The 18,922-nt window shown below is 48.5% G+C and overlaps 1 protein-coding gene across 5 annotated transcripts in view; it reads left to right on the forward strand.

The window, feature by feature from the left end:
• Positions 1-18,922, forward strand: part of VAV2 (vav guanine nucleotide exchange factor 2) — a 93,884-nt gene that overhangs the window by 46,282 nt on the left and 28,680 nt on the right. For all 5 annotated transcript variants that reach the window (XR_014936231.1, XM_015879279.3, XM_085521189.1 and 2 more), the window contains exon 3: positions 12,961-13,019. Coding sequence is in view for 4 of the 5 variants with exons in the window: in XM_015879279.3 (XP_015734765.1) it covers positions 12,961-13,019 (59 nt within the window). In the remaining variant the exon portion in view is untranslated. The remainder of the gene's footprint in view (positions 1-12,960; positions 13,020-18,922) is intronic.

Here is an 18,922-nt window from a genome sequence, read left to right on the forward strand (position 1 = left end):
TGGGGATCAATGGGGCTGTGTGTGTGCTTTGCCAGCTTCTTTTCTCACGCAGCATTGTGCAGCATGTTCTTAAGAAGGGCAGAGAATAGAATTGCATAGAAGTGAGGCTGGGTTTGCTGCCCATTGTGTCCCCATTGCTGGAAAGCAGTTCAAATACTCTGGCTGAGCTGCTTCCTTTCTCGACGTCGTATTTCCCTTCTATATTCCCCTTTCATGGGGCTCACTGCACTGCAACATGTGCTTCCTGTTCTGTGAGCTCCAGGCATCCCTCATGCCCCACAGTTTGGGTTTGTTCCCAAGCAGAGCTGTGCAGCCCCACAGGAGCAAAGCAGCAGTGCTGCACTCAGCACTCATTGAAGTGTCTCCAGGTCTGCAGGGCTAATTGTGGGGCTAATTGCATTAGATACGTCCTGTCCTCTGCTCTTGGAGTTGTTCTGCTTCATGCTTTTAACCCCACCTGCAATGCATGGGCACAGCTGGAGGATACACATTCTGGGGGTAGGCAGGGGTAAGCCTGGCTCAGTTCTATGTACAGGATAAGTTTAGATGAGAAGGAAGGTGAGGAGCAGCAAGTTGGGATCTCTCTTCTTGCAGCAGGGTTCCAATATATATGTAACTTGAGCGGATAATTAACAAACTTCCATTTAAATGAGGAGTTGTTCTGGTCTACAACCTGCCATCTTTTATCCACAGCATTTCCAGTATCAGTACCACAGCCTACTGTTGTGTGGATGAACATACATTACTGATAACACTCACGTCTGCAGCAGAATAAAGCAGGCTATGAAAAATACATAAGTGGGGCCTTTGTTGGAAGAGCATGGCTGTGCTTCTCCCCACTGTGATAACAGACCAGGGCATTTTGCTGTGTTTTCCCTTGTGGTGCAGTCATCAATATTTTCTCTCCCTCCCCCCAATGCATCAGCTCATGTGCTCCCATCTCATAGCTTGCATCCCCAGGTGACTGCTGCCATAGAGCATGGGGGACTGAAGGGGGATGGGTGAGAAGTGGGCAAAAACAGGGAGTATTTTGGAAGACTTATTCTCAGTCTGAGCCCATTTGTCCCCATTATTCCACCTTCTTCTCCATGGATGTGTTTATAGTGCTGCTGGGTGTCAGGTACCAGCTATTAGAACTGATCCTGTGATGATTAAAGCAGGGAGCTGACATGGCGCTGTGGTGGTTTGGATTTGCTCGTGTGCAGAGGGACAGCCCCAGAGGCTCCTTTGGTGTTAGCACTGAACCTGAGGCCCCCTCAAATTCCAGCAAGTGGTGCAGAGAGAAATCCCTGACCCTGTGGAGTGATGGAGAGCCTCACTTCCAGGTTCTGTGTTCTTGGCATGCCTTGCTTGCTCAAAAGAGCTGTTATTTGTGGGATGCATTGGCTGGAACAAAGTCTAACAGACTGCTTGGTGAGGTCACCCTGTGGCATTCAAGAGGATCTCCTGGACCTGCTGGTGGGAAGAGTACCCAGGCTTCCATGGGGAGAACCAGCTCCTTGTTTGGGATCTTGGGTGACACGTCACCCCATGGAGTGAGTCTGCCTGGGCTGGTAAAGCCTCACTCCTCCTGTCTGCAGACCCAGCACTGTGCAGAATACAGACAGCTCTATGCAACCCCCTTTGGGTCTGTTCAACATTGCCAAATGGTGTGGGGGCAATGGGAGCAGGATGGGGCTCACAGATGCAGGTCTCTATGCTTGGGTGCACCCTGCTTAGCAGGGCAGAGCCTGGCTGCTGCCCATCCAGCTGTCCCACCACCCAAAATCTCATTTACAGCAGGAGAGGGAGAGAACATGCGTGATTTAATGTTTTCTTTGCAAATGTAATTTCAGAGAGGGGAATACTTGCATAAATACACATACATCATCTGACTGTCTTTTCCCTTTTAACCACTCAAACATGTGATTTCATTCCTGCAGCTGTAAAGCCAAGCAGGCGAATGTTAAACTGTTAAATAAGTCAAACATAATTATTCAGGTACCCAGCAGAACGTGCTTCACAAGCACCGTATCTGAAATCCAGCACAACGCTTTTGTGGAGGTTGTACTCCTATGGGGAGGACAGGAATATATTGACAGGAATATATTTTCCCTCTCCCCTTTCTCAGCCTGCCATGTACGGTCCTGATGCTTTCGTGGAACTCCTATTCATTTTGATGGGGAATTATTCAAACCTTTCAGCTCGGTCCCCAGGCTGCAGCCCAGGCACAGCCTCTGCATCTGGCTGAAATGTGGCGTGGAAAAAAGAAAGTTGTTTAAAGAAAAACCTCTTCTTTATGGCAGATCAGGAAACATCGGTTAAAACTGACTTTATAGTAATGGTTTTTTTGAGCCTTTTTGTCCCAAAATGGAAGATAGATGGTCAGAAATCTTGTGGGTTCAAAGGAAACCCTGTAGGTTCAAGAAGCTGGAGAGACTGGATGTTGTGTTGAGGGACATGGTTTAGTGGGAGCTATTAGTAGTAGGTGAATGGTTGGACTGGATGATCTTTTAGGTCATTTCCAACCTTGGTGATTCTATGATTCTAAGTTAGCAGCAAGTGTCCATTACTGGCCCGATGCACCTGGTGTGTCAGCACCTGTTTCCCCATCAGTTTCTCTGATCAAATTCTCACGCGTGGCTTTAGGGATGGAGCGCTGATAAGGCTTATTGGTGGCACTTTCTGGAGCTCTCAGACCTGCATTAAGCTCTGGTGAGCCCTCTTCTTTCTCAGCTGCCCTCTGACCTTAACCCTGTGGCACTGGGTTCCTTTGGGAATGAGGACAAGCATCCCCCTGCCTGCTGAACCGCATGTGGTCATCCAAACCTGAGCCCTTATGATGTGACCCCACGTTGATTCAGGAAAGTAAATCCTTTCTTCCTCTTTCCCCACTGACCGCAGCATCGCCCGGCTGCTCTTTGTCTCCAGCGACTGATTAAAAGCTTTAAGAGAGAGCATGTGGTGGTTAGAGCTGTGTTTTCCTCCCCGTGCACCAACGTGTGATTATGTGTGTGTATTTTTGGCATCCCTTTCCTGCAGCGGGGCTGAAGCTCTGTCTCCTATGTCATTTTAACGTTACGCCTCGAAAACTCACCGAAGCTTCTGGTTCCCGTCGGCTCCACATTTGCTCAATCTGTTCTTATTAATTTTTAAACACACGCGTTTTAGCGGCGGATAAACAGCTGCTGACACTTTCAGAGTCGCGCTGCATCAACACGCAGCTGACGAAGCTCTCCCAGAATGGGAACCCTCTGTCTGGGTACCCATTGCCTTAACTTTGCTTTATCATTCCCTGCTGTGTGCAGGGTCGCCAACCAGCAGCCCAGGCTGCCCAGAGCCACATCCAGCCTGGCCTTGAATGCCTGCAGGGATGGGGCATCCACAGTCTCTTTGGGCAACCTGTTCCAGTGCATCACCACTCTCTGAGTGAGTCTTTCATTCCTTTTCTTGGAGGCAGCCAAGATCTCATCTTTGATATTCATTTTTTCTTATTTATCTTTTTTTAAGAGTTGTATGGATTCGTTAGGTCTGAAGGGACCCTTAGATCATCTTGTCTCACCCTCTGTATTACAGCGGCTGTGTAAATCCACCCTGCTCCCCTTCCACCCTGTAATTTGTGAGCTGTGACTGTACACGTCCCGCTGAGGGAGCCAATGTTTCAGGCATGTTTTACTGCCATTCCTTTCTAAACCAGTTTGCAGCACCATTTCAGGCACCCACATAGCAGTAAATGCAGTGTCTGTGTAGAGAAGAGACTGAATTTAACCGATCCCATCAAATCAAAGCTCTTTACAAGCACATTTATGCACTGTTACAATACAAGCAGGGGACGTAGCTTCTGATTACTGGAGTCTCTAGGAAGCCGCCTTGTGCTCTATTTCCTCATCAGCACAGAGCTCCTGCCTTTCTGCAGGCACAAACACGTTCACTGACAGAATGGTATCAGCATCCCACAGTGCAGGCAGTGAATGCTCCCCTCTGGGCTGCTCTGTGATGCTCTGTGCCTGAGGCATGGAAGCTGCTCTGCATGGAGCACAGGAGAGCGTGGGAGGCTGCTCTGAGCCGTGCCCTGTGATGGGAGACCTCTGCTGATGTTTGTGGTTCATTGGATGAGGGGGGGAGGAGGAAACTCAGTGTGTTCTTCCTAAGGAGCACTGAGCTGGTTGGGAGGACCTTGTTTGCTCTGTTGGTGTGCATGGCTCCTTTTGCAGTGGTGCTGGGAGCTGTTCTCCAGGTGAGGCAATGGGCTCAGAGCTGTGTGTGTGGCTCTGGGGGATTTCAGTTGGCAAACCAATGATAATAACAATAAAAACCCAAAGTTTGCAAGGTGTTTGTTGCTTCTGGAGGATGAGAGATTGGAGTGAATGAAAGGAAGGTCTCCTGTTCTGCTGTTCTTTATGTCTTAGTTGTTTCTGCCTGATGTTGCTTTGGGTTCTGAGGTGCTGGAGGTGCAGCCATTGGCTTTCAGCTGTGTTTCATCCAGGTGAGTGTGTCCTGTTTGGGAAGCTTGGAGCAACCCAAAGGTCCATCAGCCCCAATGGACACTGAGGAACATGGTCAGTGGACACGATGTGGATTTGATGGGGTTGGGCTTGATGGTCTTGGTGGTCTTTTCCAACCTTAATGTTTCTATGATTTTAAGCAGCTTTGTTGGGAATGCCTTCATTGTGAAGGATTAAACCTAATGCAACCTAAGCCAGTTTCTCGGAAGCAGGTTGGGATATCCTTGCTTGGCATCGGTCTCAATGCTTTTTCCATCTGTTCTGACAAATCCAATCAGTGCTGGGGATGGGGGATGTATGACGCTGGGCATTGTGAGTTACAGAGCTCAATGTGAGATGATTCCAAGCACCCTGCTTGGCACAAGATGGGCTTTAGCCTTGGGGGCACCACTGAGATGCTCTGCTGGGATTCTCCAGAGCCAATGGAGATGTAGGGCAGCTTTTTGGCCGCCTGGAAGCACAGAGGCAGCAGTTAGCTGGCAGCATTCCTTGCGTGGCAGTGTTACTGCTGGTGTTTCCTTCCACGTGCTTGTAGAGCTTGGCACAATGCCTCTTTGTTGGTGGCTTGGTGCTGCATGGCAGCTCAGGGCGATGCAAGCTGAGCTCTGTTTGGTGACATCAGCCATTGTGCTCAGGGCTTTGCAGCCTGCCTCTGCGGATGTATTTACAGTGTTTAAGCTAATTAGCATCCAAGGCTTTTTTCCTTCCTCTTGTGTTCTTGCTCTTTAGGCACGAAGGGCAAAGTGCTGAGCAGGTTTGAGTGCTTTCAGCAGGATCTCTGCTGGTTTGCATGGTCCAGACGTTTGGAGCCAACCAGACACTCTTCTACCTCCTTCTGTGCTTGAGCTGAATCTTTTAAAAGCTTCCCACCTGTCTGTCCCTTCTTCTCAATGAGAGAGGGAAGCAGAGTGGAAATGCAGCTATTTACCCCTTGCAGAGCATCATAGGCCTGCAGCCATACAGGGCAGGGGCATCCCAAAGCAGATCCTTTGGATTTGGAAATAAAAGGGCTGTCCTTTCTCCCTGCCCAGCCCCTCAAACGTGGCCAGCAATTCTTTACCTATTTTAAAGGCTGATTGATTGCCTCTTCCTTCCTTTTGAGGTCAGCCTGTGCCTATCACCCAGCGTGCTGCTGCTCCATCCCGTGCTGAGTGCTCGGCATCCTTCCAGGTTAATTACAGATCTGCTGCTTTGCTAATTGGGGCAGAGGGAAGGAGTTGGCTTGGCCAGGCACAGAGCTGGGCATTACCTTGGCAGCAGCTCCAGGAAATTCAACCAAGTTCCTGCCTCAGCCATTTGGGTTTTTCTTTCTCCCTTCTAATTTCCAGGAGAGCACAGTTCCCTGGCTTCATTAGCTTTGTTTCCCCAAGGATGTACTTTTATAGCCCGCTTTTCTAACTATTACAAAGCAATGCAAATGAACCCTCTGTGTTTTTCTTAGAGGCAGTTGAGCAATGTGCTTGGGCTCCCGGGAAGCAGCCCTGCATCTCAGGCTGCCTTATGCTCAGGCATCTCTGGGAGCCCTCCTCGTCTCTGGGCAGCTATGAGGAGGATGCTAAAATCACATCTACACCTTTCATTTCTCCTTCCCTCTCGCTCCCATTGCCTAAATTTATCCCGTTTTTGCTCTAAGAAAAGCAGAATGTGGCTGGGGCTTCCTGGATCACAAAGGCAAAGTGTATTGTGGTGCAATGGGAAAGAAGTGAGGGTTTGTGGTGCTGGGCAGCAGATGGGGGGGTGACACAGCTGTCCCCATGCACTGCTGCATACCAGGACTGAGGTAGTTCAGCATCCTGTTTAATTAATGCTGTTCCATATCATGTGGAAATGTGAGAGTGGCTGCTGCTACCTTACACCCTTACATTAGGACACATCCTAATGACTTATTCCCAAGTCAGCACTTGGAGGTGATAACAAGCTTTTCCCATCAATAATTTTTGAGATATCAAGACTTTTTGATTTCCCTTGTCTCATGCTCATGTTAAACAGCCGTCTCGTTTATGATCACTTGCAAATTGATGGGGTCAAACTCAGCCTGGTAAAAGTGGTGGAGATGCTGTCAGGTGGATGTGTAATTAATTTCAGGCCCTTCCTCTGAGCACTTGGCATTGGGGTCACATTGATGTGCATGAGAGCTCCCAGCAGTGCTGAGATGCCCATAGATTGCTGCCATGGGTATCGTTCCACCCATTCCCAGTAGGAAATCTCCAGTATTCCCACAGCCTCAGTGTTTGGTGGCTTTGGTGTTAGCTCCCTTCCTCAATTGCCTGCATTTATTTTCCCCTAGTCCTTTAAAGTCCCATCAAAGTAAACTCCTCGCCTCACTCACTGCCAGGCTATCAGATAGTGATAGCAGAAGTAAGTGGATGAGACAGAGACTCAGCATCCGTGTCGGAGAGGAGAGGCCATTAAGCAGCAGAATAAGTATTTATTGCTGTTGTGTTAGAGGAACTTGCCAGCATAAAGAAAGCAGCATTGGTTTCAGGGCATTAATTTCTGTGCCTGGGAGCAGTGTGGGAGCTGCATGGTGCATCCAGGCACAGCTCCACTCATAGTAAGGCTCCTCTATATCAGGCTGCCTTGCTCTTGCCCTCTTTTGCCTTTTGCTTTTGTCTCATTGAGGTGAGGGACCTGCTCCATGTTGGACCTGGCTGTGGGATGGGGACATCCAAGTTGCAGAAGGAGCTGAGGAGCTCAGATGCCTCCTCATGGCAAAGACCTCAGTGCTCAGGGATGGGGCACTGAGTTACAGCTGGATGTGTTCCATCCAATGCTTTGTGACAGGGAAAGACAGATTGGTGCCTTAAATATGGGAGAGGATGTGTGTGCATGTCTGACAAGTTTATGATGATGTGGTACAGTGCTGTTAGCTCTAAGTCCACCTGATTACCCTTCTCTCCTCCCTGTCAGGGGATATTGCTGTTTTTGCATTTGCTGCCCACTGTTGCAAGGCTGAATAATAGCAGAAAATATGCCGGCCCCAAATTGCTCAAAATAAGGGTGTTAAAATGATACGAGAGCTGTTCCCACTGCAAATCAGCTTTTGCCAGTCCCTTCAATGAAGGCGTGTTTGCGTCCCCAACATTTAATGTGGCCAAATCATGGGTTTAATGCAGCAGAACGCTGGGTTTAATAACCCTTTTTAAAAAGGAGCAGCCAAGCAAATATGGCATGATGGCAGCAGAGCTCCGTGTAGCCCATCACCACTAATGGCCTTCATGCACAGTGCTCCAGAGCTGCAGAGCCCACAGGTTGGGGTGCCAAAGGGAAGCAACCCAGCACCATTGGGTTCTGTGGGTGCTCCTGCAGCCACGCTGCTCCTTTCCATCCTCTCGAAGACCTGGGTGTGAGGTGAACCAACCCCAGCCTTTGGTGTGTGTCCTTCATGCTTTCTAAGAGGAGTTTTTGGTTTGGGTAAAGATGCTCTCGTCTGGAAAGCGCATCTCTGACAGTGTGCTCTTGTTAGAGGGCTTAACCTCATTATCTTGAGAGGTGTAATTGTTTGTCACTGTGACCATAATGCAGCCTGACACAGGCGCTCTGGGCTGTGGCTAAGAGGTCTTGGGGACAATCTGTGTCAGATGCTCATTTCAGATTATCTTAACCCTTTGCTAGTCCCAAGGCCAAGAATCCCTTTAGCAAAATAAGGAGCGATGCATGTCCAGCCTTCCTTGATGAATATTAGAAGCAAAATCCAGCTTTTACCTGATCCACTGATGGTGTTGGGAATTAATGCAGAGGAATCCATAGAATCATAGAATACCCCAAGTTGAAAGGGACCCATAAGGATCAGTTCCTGGCTTCACACAGTACCACTCCAGCTAAACTCATTTCTTAATACTTTTCAATCCTGACCCATTTGATGAGGTGAGGGCAAAGATTTCATTACCAGCCTCAAATAGGAACGAGATATTTCAGCAAAGCCAGCCCAACCTTGTTGATTTGAGGAATTCCCTGCAACAGCTGTGGGATGCTTGAGAGGCAGCAGCCTCAGCTGCGCAGTGTCTGGGGATGTGGCTGCACATCAGCTGTAGGTTTGATGTTGGCTATGCTTGCTGTGCACGTGCTGCAGGGCCTTACAGGCATTATGCAATAGCACACACAGCATGAATGATGGATCTGCAGTCAGCTGGTTATGTTCTGTGCATTTTAGGCTGGCTCACACGCTCCATAGCTTGGATACACTGGTGACAAGCAGCTCTGCAGGGCTTGGCGCTGGGTTACGGAGGTGTTGGTAATGAGAGAGGCTCATGCAAAATCAAGTGATGGATAGTATTGCTTTGGCACTTTAATTTGCCACTGTTCTGCCTTGGCTATGGCTCCTGCTTCTCCCCTGCACACTGGAGCCACCTGGACACATGCACCTTGCCCCTCACTGTGCTCTCATGGCTGCTTTTGTTTTAGTGGCCATTTCCCTGCAGCTCCTCACATTGGTGTTGTTCCTATTGGATACCATCACCCAACTCAGAACCAATTTACCCAGCTTGTGACCAGATCTGCGATCTGGTTCCTTCCCACTCATAGGCAGAGGATTTGCTCTGAGGATTTATTTTGCCCTTTATGACTTTAGATACAAACCAACCCCAAAATCAACCTATAAGATTTCAGGCTCTGATTTTATCTTCCCCCTGAGCACCATCTGTGCAGGTGTGACAACACCAGGCTCTCTGCCCAAGCTTATGGATGCTGTGTAGCGCTTCTGTTTGCTCAATAGCAAACACTGGGTTGTTTGGGATGCACAGGACCTGGCCAAGGCTCAGCACAAGACACAGCCCCTGCAGCCAGCTCTGGGTACAGCAAGACTGGGAGCTTCCCTATGCAAAGCTTGCTGCAGCCCAGCTGGCTCGGTTTGTTTTTGCAAATAATGAGAGAGTTTATTTTAGTTTCCTAGATGCACAGTGGTACTGCTGGAAATAAACAATGCTGGAGGAAATAGTAGAGTGCTATGCATGATGATTTATTTATTTTTTCTTGTCGTTTATTTTAAAACCCCATAATTCCTAAAAGAAAGCACTGGAAGATGAAAATTAGTGGGTTTCTTGTGGTGTGAAGGTTCTGTTGTTGGTTGGGTTTTTATTTTGCTTCCAGAAATCTTGTTTTCTTGCTCCTCCAGGATTCTTGCAAAGTGACCGATGTGTTTAAAATCCCAGTTTGCAGCTTGGTTTTGTTTCAGGAGTGTGGATGGAACCTTTGGTTGGTTCCCCCTGCTGGGGTGTGCATGGCTCTCCTTCTCCCTTATGTTGGGTCACAGCAATGACCTTGTGCCACGCGGCATACCATAGGGATAGGAGCATACCATAGGGAAAGGAGCAGCGAGGCTGTTTGATTTAGCTCGTGGCAGAAAGCACAAAGGGAACTGGAATGTCAGGAATGCAAAGAGCGTCCTCGCCCTGAGCGGTGAAACCAGCAGGAATTTCCCAGCCAGCCCTTACAGGTCAGCTTTGGGAGCAGCCCATGGGTGCAGCTGCTCTACAGCTCCATTGGGTGTCTCCTTGTCATCCTACGTGTGTGCACTGAGTCCAGTTTTCCTGGAGGATGTAGCACTGAGAGATGGATGAAGAATCTGCAAAAGACCATATTTAAGCTCACAGCTCCCCCCAGAAGACAAACACGGGCATATAGTCATGCTTTTCCCAAACAGGGTGTACAAATGACTCTGTAAACCCTCCTTCCCCCAGTGCTGGGCTCAGGGCTTTCCCAGCGCTGCCCAACTGGTTGAGGACAACCTCACAGCACCTCTGAGAGTGATCCAAGGGCTCTGCACCTTTGGAAGCAATTGCTTTGGGCACCAAGATGGTGCAGCCTCAGTTCTCAGCTGTTGAGCAATGGGTGATAGAGGGGGATTCCCAAAAGAACTTATGGAATAATGGCCATCAGTCATCAGGGAACTGATGGAAAATCGTTTCTTGGGTATGCTGGGAAACAAGGCTGCTGCACTTCGAGGCTGCCTTGAAAGAAAAGGGAAGTGAGTGTTACAGGGAAGTGTAATTCCACTTAGAGTCATATCTGTATTAGCTGTGCTAATGTGTCCTAGGAGCAGCTAAGCCTCAGTTGAGATCACAGACCCCTCGTGCCAACTGCTGCATGGATGTGTAATGGAGCAGTTCCTGCCTCGCCTCATAGAAAATGATAGCAAGGAGGGGCAGGAAGTATTACAGTGTTTCTCAGCAAATAAGAAGCTCCTTAATGGGAAAAATGAGACATGGTTTAGCAAACAGTTCAGGGTTTACTTACTTTTCAGTATGATGTTTAATCCTGTTGAAACTGAGAGGATTACTTCTCAAACTGTGCTTAGTGCTGCCCGTGTTGGGGGCTGGTGGAGCTGCTGCTCCCCACTCCATCCTGCAGGAGCTGTATGGGGAGAGCCCTCCCTGCTGTCAACCCAGCTCTGCTCTGTTGTGTTTTTGGGGCTGCCATGCTTTGTGGAGGCTCCCATCCCTCTTGGAAAGTGAGTTGCTTTGTTTAGTACCTGAGCTCATTGCTGGAGCCAGGTGCTGGGCTTTGATGTGCAGGGATGCTCAAGACTGGGGTTTTTTATGAAAGAACAAAGCAAGAATCATGGATGTAGAGAAGCGTGTGCTTTTCTCTTGTATTTCCCTGGAAATCAAACCCTCAGTGCAGCTGTCTGATTCATGCACTGATTTTTGTGCTGTGCGAGGCTAATAATAGACTGCAGAGGAAACTGGGACTTCCCTGGGACTGCTCATATGCAGCAGGCACAATGCAGTGCCTCTGGGCTGCCCCAGTGAGCCCAAAAGCACTAATGAGTTCAGCTCCACCTCCTCTCCCAAACTGGTGATGTTAGAAGGTGCAGAGGGATTTGGTACAACGGGCACTGAGGTCTTCAAAGTTGCTGCCAATTTGGGTATTAAGACCTGTTAGGAGATGGTAGCTGGTTCAGTGCTTGCCCAAAGCAGAGGTGGGAATCTCACCAGCTGGTGCCTGCAGCTTGCTGGCAGCAGGGCATGTGGTTGGAACACCTATTACAGAAGCAAGCAACTTCTGCCTGTGCTCCTTTTTTGTTATATTACAGTAAAGTGAAGAATTTTATGCTTTCTTCTTGCTCAGTGTTCACAGTCCCCCATCAGCGGCTCCAGGGCATCACTGTAAAAACCAGGCCAACAGGGATGGTACTGTGGATGCTATTCAAACAATCTCCAAAGAGTGAGAATTAGGCCAAAATAGGCTCTTGATAGCCATGGCAAAAATGATGTTTTGTCTAATTAAAAAATTCCCTTATCCATGCCCTCTTGATTAGAGGGAACTGTCGGGGGTAACATCTTATTAAAATAAGAAACAAATAAGGATGCTTTGTTAATGCCCCGTTAGAAGCATTGCACAGTGGACAGTAAAGGCACTGAGGTGAGAGGAGAATCCCTTCTTGCTCTGTGGCTCCTTTTGGTGCCGGATGTCCCTCAATGACATTTTATTGGCCAAGTTTTAACATTCACAGGCTCATTTGCCTTGTTGAATAATTCAGCATCTCAGGTCTTCAAGTGAAAGTCAGCTGGGAAAGGCCAAAGTGTGGCAGCTCCTTTGTGCAAAGCCAGGAGGTCCCCTCAGAGCACTGCCAAGTACTGGACAACTCATGTTCCCAACCCAATGGGCTTTTTGTCCAACAGGGAGCAGTGGGGCTGGGGGTAGCAGGAACCCATCCTGCAGCCCTTTATCCATCCCAGTCACACATCTCTGTTCATTCCAGTGGGCAGGAAATCATTACAGAAATAATAGGTTTGTCTTTTCATTCTGGCTTTGAGAAATGGCAAATAGGAGCAAGGGTTTAGATCTGGACAGGACTGAAACTGTTGTTTTTCTTCACTTAAAATTCTTCATAGCAATTAAAATAGGAGCTTGTATCAGATATAGAGTTCTCAGAACCAGCTCATGGCCTTACTGTTCTTGATGGCAATGCCAATGGAAGTATTTCATGCTGAAGCCATTCTAATTGATGTCTAGAAGGCAATGGACTGCACCCATCCCTGTCAGACTGAAGGTGCATTGTTATTGGAGTGCAAGAAGTCAAAGTCTTTCAGCGTTGGAAGGTTTGCCTTAATAACGTGAAGAGATAGAAGGAGTGACAAGACTTTAGACATAAAATATTAAGTAAAAATACATATTTATCCAGTGGTACTCTGTGTTATATGAACCATAATGCAGCAGATCTGGCATGGTGGAAATGGGCTGATAATTGGACTGGATGATCTTAGAGGTCTCTGCCAACTTTAACAACTCAATGAGTCTATTCTATGAGCCGCAGGATGGGGTTTCCTGAGGCGATGCTGTTGCATGGTATCTGTATAGCTGAAGGCTGGATGTCTTTTGTGCTCAGAGGTAAAAGCAGAGGCATGTTTGGCTTGTGCCCACCCAAATCCGTGCTGTGACACACTGAGGAGTGGAGCACATCCACTGTAGGAGCAGAAGGTGTTCACTGAACTGTCCTCTGTCTTCAATAAGGATTTTTCTTTCTCATTTCCAGGTGATCTCTGCAGTATCCAGACTCTCCTTCCACACTATTGCTCAAACCAAAGGAATTAGGTAAGATCTTTTTGATACAGTGCCTTAAATATTGTTTCTACCTCTCCCTGCACAGACTCATAGTGTTTAATCACGCTGGGTTCTCTGGAAGCATTAGTATGACTGGGATAAATCAGTGTTAAGCAGACACCAAGGATGCCGCTGGGACATAGGCAGGGTAAAAGCACCTTGCCAGCTGCACAGGAGTGGCTTACAAAAATAACAAGTGGAGAAGCCATGAGTCAGAGCTGGGGAGGGAGCAGGGTGGGGTGCAGCTCCTTTCCATGGAGGCTTTGCTCAGGACTGCTGCCTTGCAGACCAAATGGGCTCCCAGTGGCCTGCAGCTGGGCAATGCCTTTCTGCCTTTAGGAAAGGCACCTGAGTGCTGTGTGTGCAGCAGGGCTGATAAGTGCTGCAGGTAGAGCTGCCCTGCTGCTGGGGCTGCTCATAGAAGGAGTCAGGGAGGAGGAGTTCCAAAAAGCAGACAGCCTTGCTGTGCAGAGCCATGACCTGCATCTCCGTTCGGTCCGCTGCAAATTGATTGCTATCGATTTCCTTGTTTGTGTGCGTTTATGTTACAAAGCTGGAAACATCTTCTCATTAGGAAGAAATTTAACTGGGAAGAGTCCTCAGCCTCGTGAACCTTTTCTCCTCCTTCATTTTTATCAGTGTTCTTTTCCCTGCCCTCGCACCGAGTTGTGTAGAACACTTGCTCTTACCACAGAGCTTGCCATGCTGCTGTTCTGCTTAGGGTGCAGCACAGCATCACTGTGGCAGCAAATAGCCAGATGTGGGGCCACATCCAGTCCTCACCCCCCTTTTTTACTCCCAGCTCATGCCAACCACCCCACACCATGCTTTTCCCCATTGGAGTTTGTTTCCTTAGCATCACGTGTTATTTTCCCTCTGCTGATATCGCCTGAGGGGGAACAGCTTTTCACGTGTAAAACAAACTCTGAGTCTTCCCATCTGTTAAACACAGATCTGACAGATCCCACCCAGAATGAGGGGAACGGAGGTTGAGGAATAGAGGCATGCTGTGAGTTAGGGGCTGTTTGCTGTTAGGGGCAGCCCTAGTGCTGGATGCAGGGCAGGGCAGTGTGCAGGCTGTGAGGTGTCTGTTGTGAATGTGCTGATTTTTCTCATTCATCTTTACAGCATTTACAGTCCCTTATCTCAGAACCCTCTGGTCCCATAATTACACAAGAATAGCACGAGGCTTAGTGGGGCTTTGCATATAACTCTGTTTTCCCTGCGAATTAACCCTGCTCCTCTGCTCTACTGTCAGAACAGAAAATGCCATTGCATGAAAATCCCCCACTGGGCTGTTGCTTCCCATCCCTGCAGTGTGAGAGCCCTCGTTCTGCCCATTGCTGTGGGCTTTTTCCTTTCTGAGATGATTTCTTAGAAGGCCCAATGATGAACTAATTGCAGATGAATTAGGTTGATCTGTGGGAAGCAGCAGCAGCTCCAGCCCCCAGTGGGACTGCCCACCAGGTCCCCAACCTTGGGAACATGCTGCCATTGGAATAAATGGGAAAAATCTTGTTGGCTTAGGCATGGTGCTCAAAGAACGTGGCAAATCCAGTGCAATTAGGGTGGTATATGGCCTGTGTGGTCTTCAGCCTTACAGCATGGACATGGATCTGTATTTTAGGGGCAGGAATTCAGGATTGCGTAGATAAAGAATGAAATAAATCCCCAACCTTATCACTTCCCCTTAAATAGATTTCATGGCATGCAGGGTAGGAAAATAAAAAATCAATCTTCTATGCTATTCAGTGAAAAAGGAAAATAATAGTCATTCTGTCTAATAATATCTGGATTCATGAACCTTGCCAGAGAAAACCCTGTTTTGCAGAGTAAATCAGATAGCTCTCAGGATAGCAACGTGGAGATGACAAAGTGCTTCTTCCAAGGAACGAGGTGCAGGCAGCCAGACGTGGCAAACAGCAATCTGGAGTGCATTGCATTGCATGCAGGGTATTGGGCTGAGCACCATGGTGTGGCTGCAGCCTGTGCTGTAGCGGACAGGATTAGTGCATTCTTGGAGGGATATTGTGCAGAGGTTCCCCCTGTGAGCATATGTTTGTTCCCTTTTCATGTTTCCATGAGCAAACACTCTGGAAGACAGCAGAACTTCTTGCTGCAGCTCCCCGTAAATACCCCAAGATTTGCTTCTAACATTTATCTCAGCCTTTCTGCTGCAGCCCAGTTGTTCCCACTGCTCAGGAGCACCCATGTGCTCAGGTCACACACCTGGTGCTGGCGAGCTCAGCAAGAGCAAGGGGCAATGTTTTGTCATCTCCCCAAGATGTGTTTTTCCTGGAAGCAGAGTTCTGCAAGCAAAGCAGGAGGTGAAGGAATATTGGCTCCTGCTGCCTGCATGCATTTGTAATGCGCGCGGTTGAAACCATCTGAGAACGGGAAGGAGTCAGCGTGTTCAAAGGCCTTTTACTGAGATCCTTAATTTGAGTAAGTCCTTTATATATGAACTGAACCTTTAAGTAACTTTCTTCAGAAGGCACTGCAGTTAATAAAGCAGATTTTATAATGTTTGCAAATGAGGAGGAGGAAGGGCCACTGTCTTTGTCACGCTGCTGTGCTCTGCTCTGTGGCTGCATCTAGGGAGGATGAGGAGGGGAAAGTAGATGGTGGTGTGCTCTGCACGGGTGCTGGGGGTTCCCTAGGGGTGAGGGACAAAGGCATGTTTGTTAGACAGGTGCATTGCTTTGTGCTGCTGGTAGCTGGGCTGTGGGCTCTCCACCCCTGGGGATGAAGGCTCAGTGCAGGAGCGGATCCATCCGGGTGTGAAAACGTGAGCAATTAAAGTCTCTAACAATTAGGGCCTGAGTGTCATTGAGCAGCGAGGAGGTGGTTGCGGGAGCTCTACTGCAAGGCTGCTTTTACAAGGACTGTTTTATTCATTGCTGGCGCACTCGCTGTAATTGCACTCTACCCATTATATTTTTTACTGCTGTTATGTATCCATTGCACACACTTCAAGTGTTGCTATAAAACAGGTTTAGAAAGCTGTGTAAGGGATCCGTGCTTTGAAAATGCATAGGGTTGCTTCTGCTCCTGAGCTGTCTGAAGCCATCCACGTGTCCTGAGCTCCTGGTGCATGGCTGCCTTGTTGCCCCCAGTCCTCACCAGCACAAAGCTGCAGAGGTTTGAGCACAGGGCTTACAGTTGTGGGGTCGAGTTGGGATGGCTCCCTTTGACACCCTCAGGGCTGCATTAGGAATGACCAAAGCTTCTTCCTTTGGTGATAAGCAAGATCCTTGGCTAAAAGCAGCTCCTTTCCAGCTAAAAACACTTCCAGCACATTTATTTTGGCAAGCATGTATCCACACAGACTTGCTCCTAAGAGAGTCTGAAAAATGTCATTGAGATGTTTTGCTGCGGAGCCGTTTTGTAGGTCGGGGGGATGCTGAGGTCACTCCATAAGCATCTGCTCATAAAAGCAAAGGCAGCTTCCCTCGCCCCCTCCCCACCAGCAGCTCTGCGTAAGGAAGGTGCAGTCCTGAAGCTCACAGCTCTGCTTTGCAGCCAAACCGGGGGAATGTTACAACTCCTTGCCATTGGAGGCCATGCTACCACCAGGCTCCCTACCCTATGGAACCACTGAAGTAGGAGAAAACCTCTAAAAACCCCAACTCACCCCACCATGCCCACTGGCCACGTCTCTCAGTGCCACATCTCCATGGTTCCATGCCACCTCCAGGGATGGAGACTGCACCACTCCTGTGCCCATACCACGCTGAGACATCTTGCACTGTAAGCCTGCAGAGTTTTCTATTTTCTCCATGGGAAAGATGTCTCTGGATTCCCCTTTTGATTTCATCCATCTGTCATTGTCAAAGTGGAGCTGAAGTGACGAAGAAATGGCACCGATTTCTAGAGCGGAGCCCTGCTACATGAGAATTCAGAACCAAAAAAAAAACCCCAAGCGATAATGTGTTGAAACATCAAATGATACGAGCTGTTATTTTCTTGTCTCGTCGTCTCCAGAAGTATTTGGTTCAGATTGGAGCTAAAGATAACCCAGGGCGTGCAGTTAACCCGTGGGCACCGCGCAGAGGGCTGGGCCGTGTGTTGGAAGCCCTTCTCCTGCAGAATCATCATCTTTGTGTTATCTGATGATAAAACTTGCTGCTTCCCCACTGAATTTCTATCAGAATTAATCTTTTTTCTTTTGCAAGTTCCAGACCACAAATAACAGCGAATCATAATTCTTTCTTTTTTTTTTTATCCAGGAGACGTGTCTAAAATTTGGCACTGCACGAGGCTGTTCTTTCCAGGGATGAGTAATGTAACACAATAGCTTGAGTTTAATTAAATTCAGCAGCTTTTGGTATGCTCCGATGTGCCTCGTTCTGCAGGGAGAATTGATTCCGCCCTGCTTTATTAGCGGGCGCTAATAGCGTGCTTCTCAGCTGCCTCACAGCACTTCCCCAAAATCACTCCTTGGGTTTGATCCCATTTCACAGATGGGAACCAAAGCTCAGGGATGTACCCAGGGAGCAGTGCTGGGGAAATTCGGGTCACACGGTCAGCTCCCACCGCCTCGGTGCAGATCTGAGTAATGCTGGTTTCATCCCGCTAACCCCACTGAAGTCCACACGATGGATGCGTTTCCAGTTGCACGCGAGCATCTTGCAAAGCCACATGGTTTTCTTTGGATGGCCCCGTGAGTGCTGTGCTGATGTAATGTTATGCTGGGCGTCAGCCTGAGGGGTGTTGGAGCTCATGGCCAAAGAGTGACCCCTGGTGCTGGGGCAGTTCTGAGGTCAGGGAACAGGGAGGTGTTGGAATCACCAGCCCTGGAAGTGTTATAGAGCTGAGGAGAGGTGGCACCGAGGGACATGTCAGTGGGCACAGTAAGATGGGTTGGGGTTGGGCTTGGAGGTCTTAGAGGTCTTTTCCAACTTGGATGACTTGGTGATTCAATGACTTGCTGTTCCCCAGGTGGGGGTGGGATGACCTGTAGCACACACAGACATCTGTTATAGGAGTGATGTGTGACCAGTGCTCGTCTCAGAGCTCTGGAGCAGGGCTGCACTCGTGCTTAGTTAACTTGGGGTGTCCATTTGGGTGTCAGCTGATGACCAAATGTTAATAAGGAAAGGGGTGCTGCTGGGATCCTACAGATGAGGTCTGATCACTTCCAGTTTTGTTCTCTGGAAGGGTTTCTCGTTGTACATGGATGAGAGGTGGATGTGTTTGGGATAAAGGCTCTACTCACAACCCATGACCTTCAAGCAAATGGCACAGGGTGCAAGGACGTGCCAGTGGGTCCCATGGGCCAAACTTGGCCAAAATTAGAGGAGCTGAGGCCAGCTGCTAACTTAAAACATGAACTAATGCCAAAAGCTTGAAGTCTAAAACCTTGGTGCAGTCACTGGCTTCTTTAGGGTTTCTGACTTGCTATGATGGTTTCTTCCAAAAGGGATTGTTTGGAGGATCTGTACATCCAGACATGGGGTTGTGAGTTACTGCAAGGCCTAATTATGGTTCACAGGATATCCTGAGTTGGAATGGACCTGTAAGGTCCTTTGGATTGGATCATTTCATGCAATTGTATCATTGCATCCAACTCCTGCTCTCCTTGCTGGTTGTAGATACCATGCCATGAAAATGCCAGAATCACTCAGCACAGTCCTGTCCATCCCAGCAGAGCTGGAGAAGCCCATTTGTAGCAGCTTCAGGCTCTGTCCTTTTCCATTTATTACAAAATCTCTTGCAGAAGGGGCAGCAGATGGGAGCAGCTCAGGTTTCACGGGTGTCACATACCCTTTTTAAAGCACTGAAGTGCTATAGTTGGACTTGGGGAAATGGGACAAGATTAGCATGCTGGCATCCAGCTCCTGGTGAGTGCTGGGGCACTTCCCATGGGTGTTTGCTAAGGATGCACGTGGCCT

The sequence above is a fragment of the Coturnix japonica genome, chromosome 21 (genome assembly GCF_054131305.1).
Source record: "Coturnix japonica strain WE chromosome 21, WE-NBRP24, whole genome shotgun sequence".
In the NCBI taxonomy this organism is placed as follows: domain Eukaryota; kingdom Metazoa; phylum Chordata; class Aves; order Galliformes; family Phasianidae; genus Coturnix; species Coturnix japonica.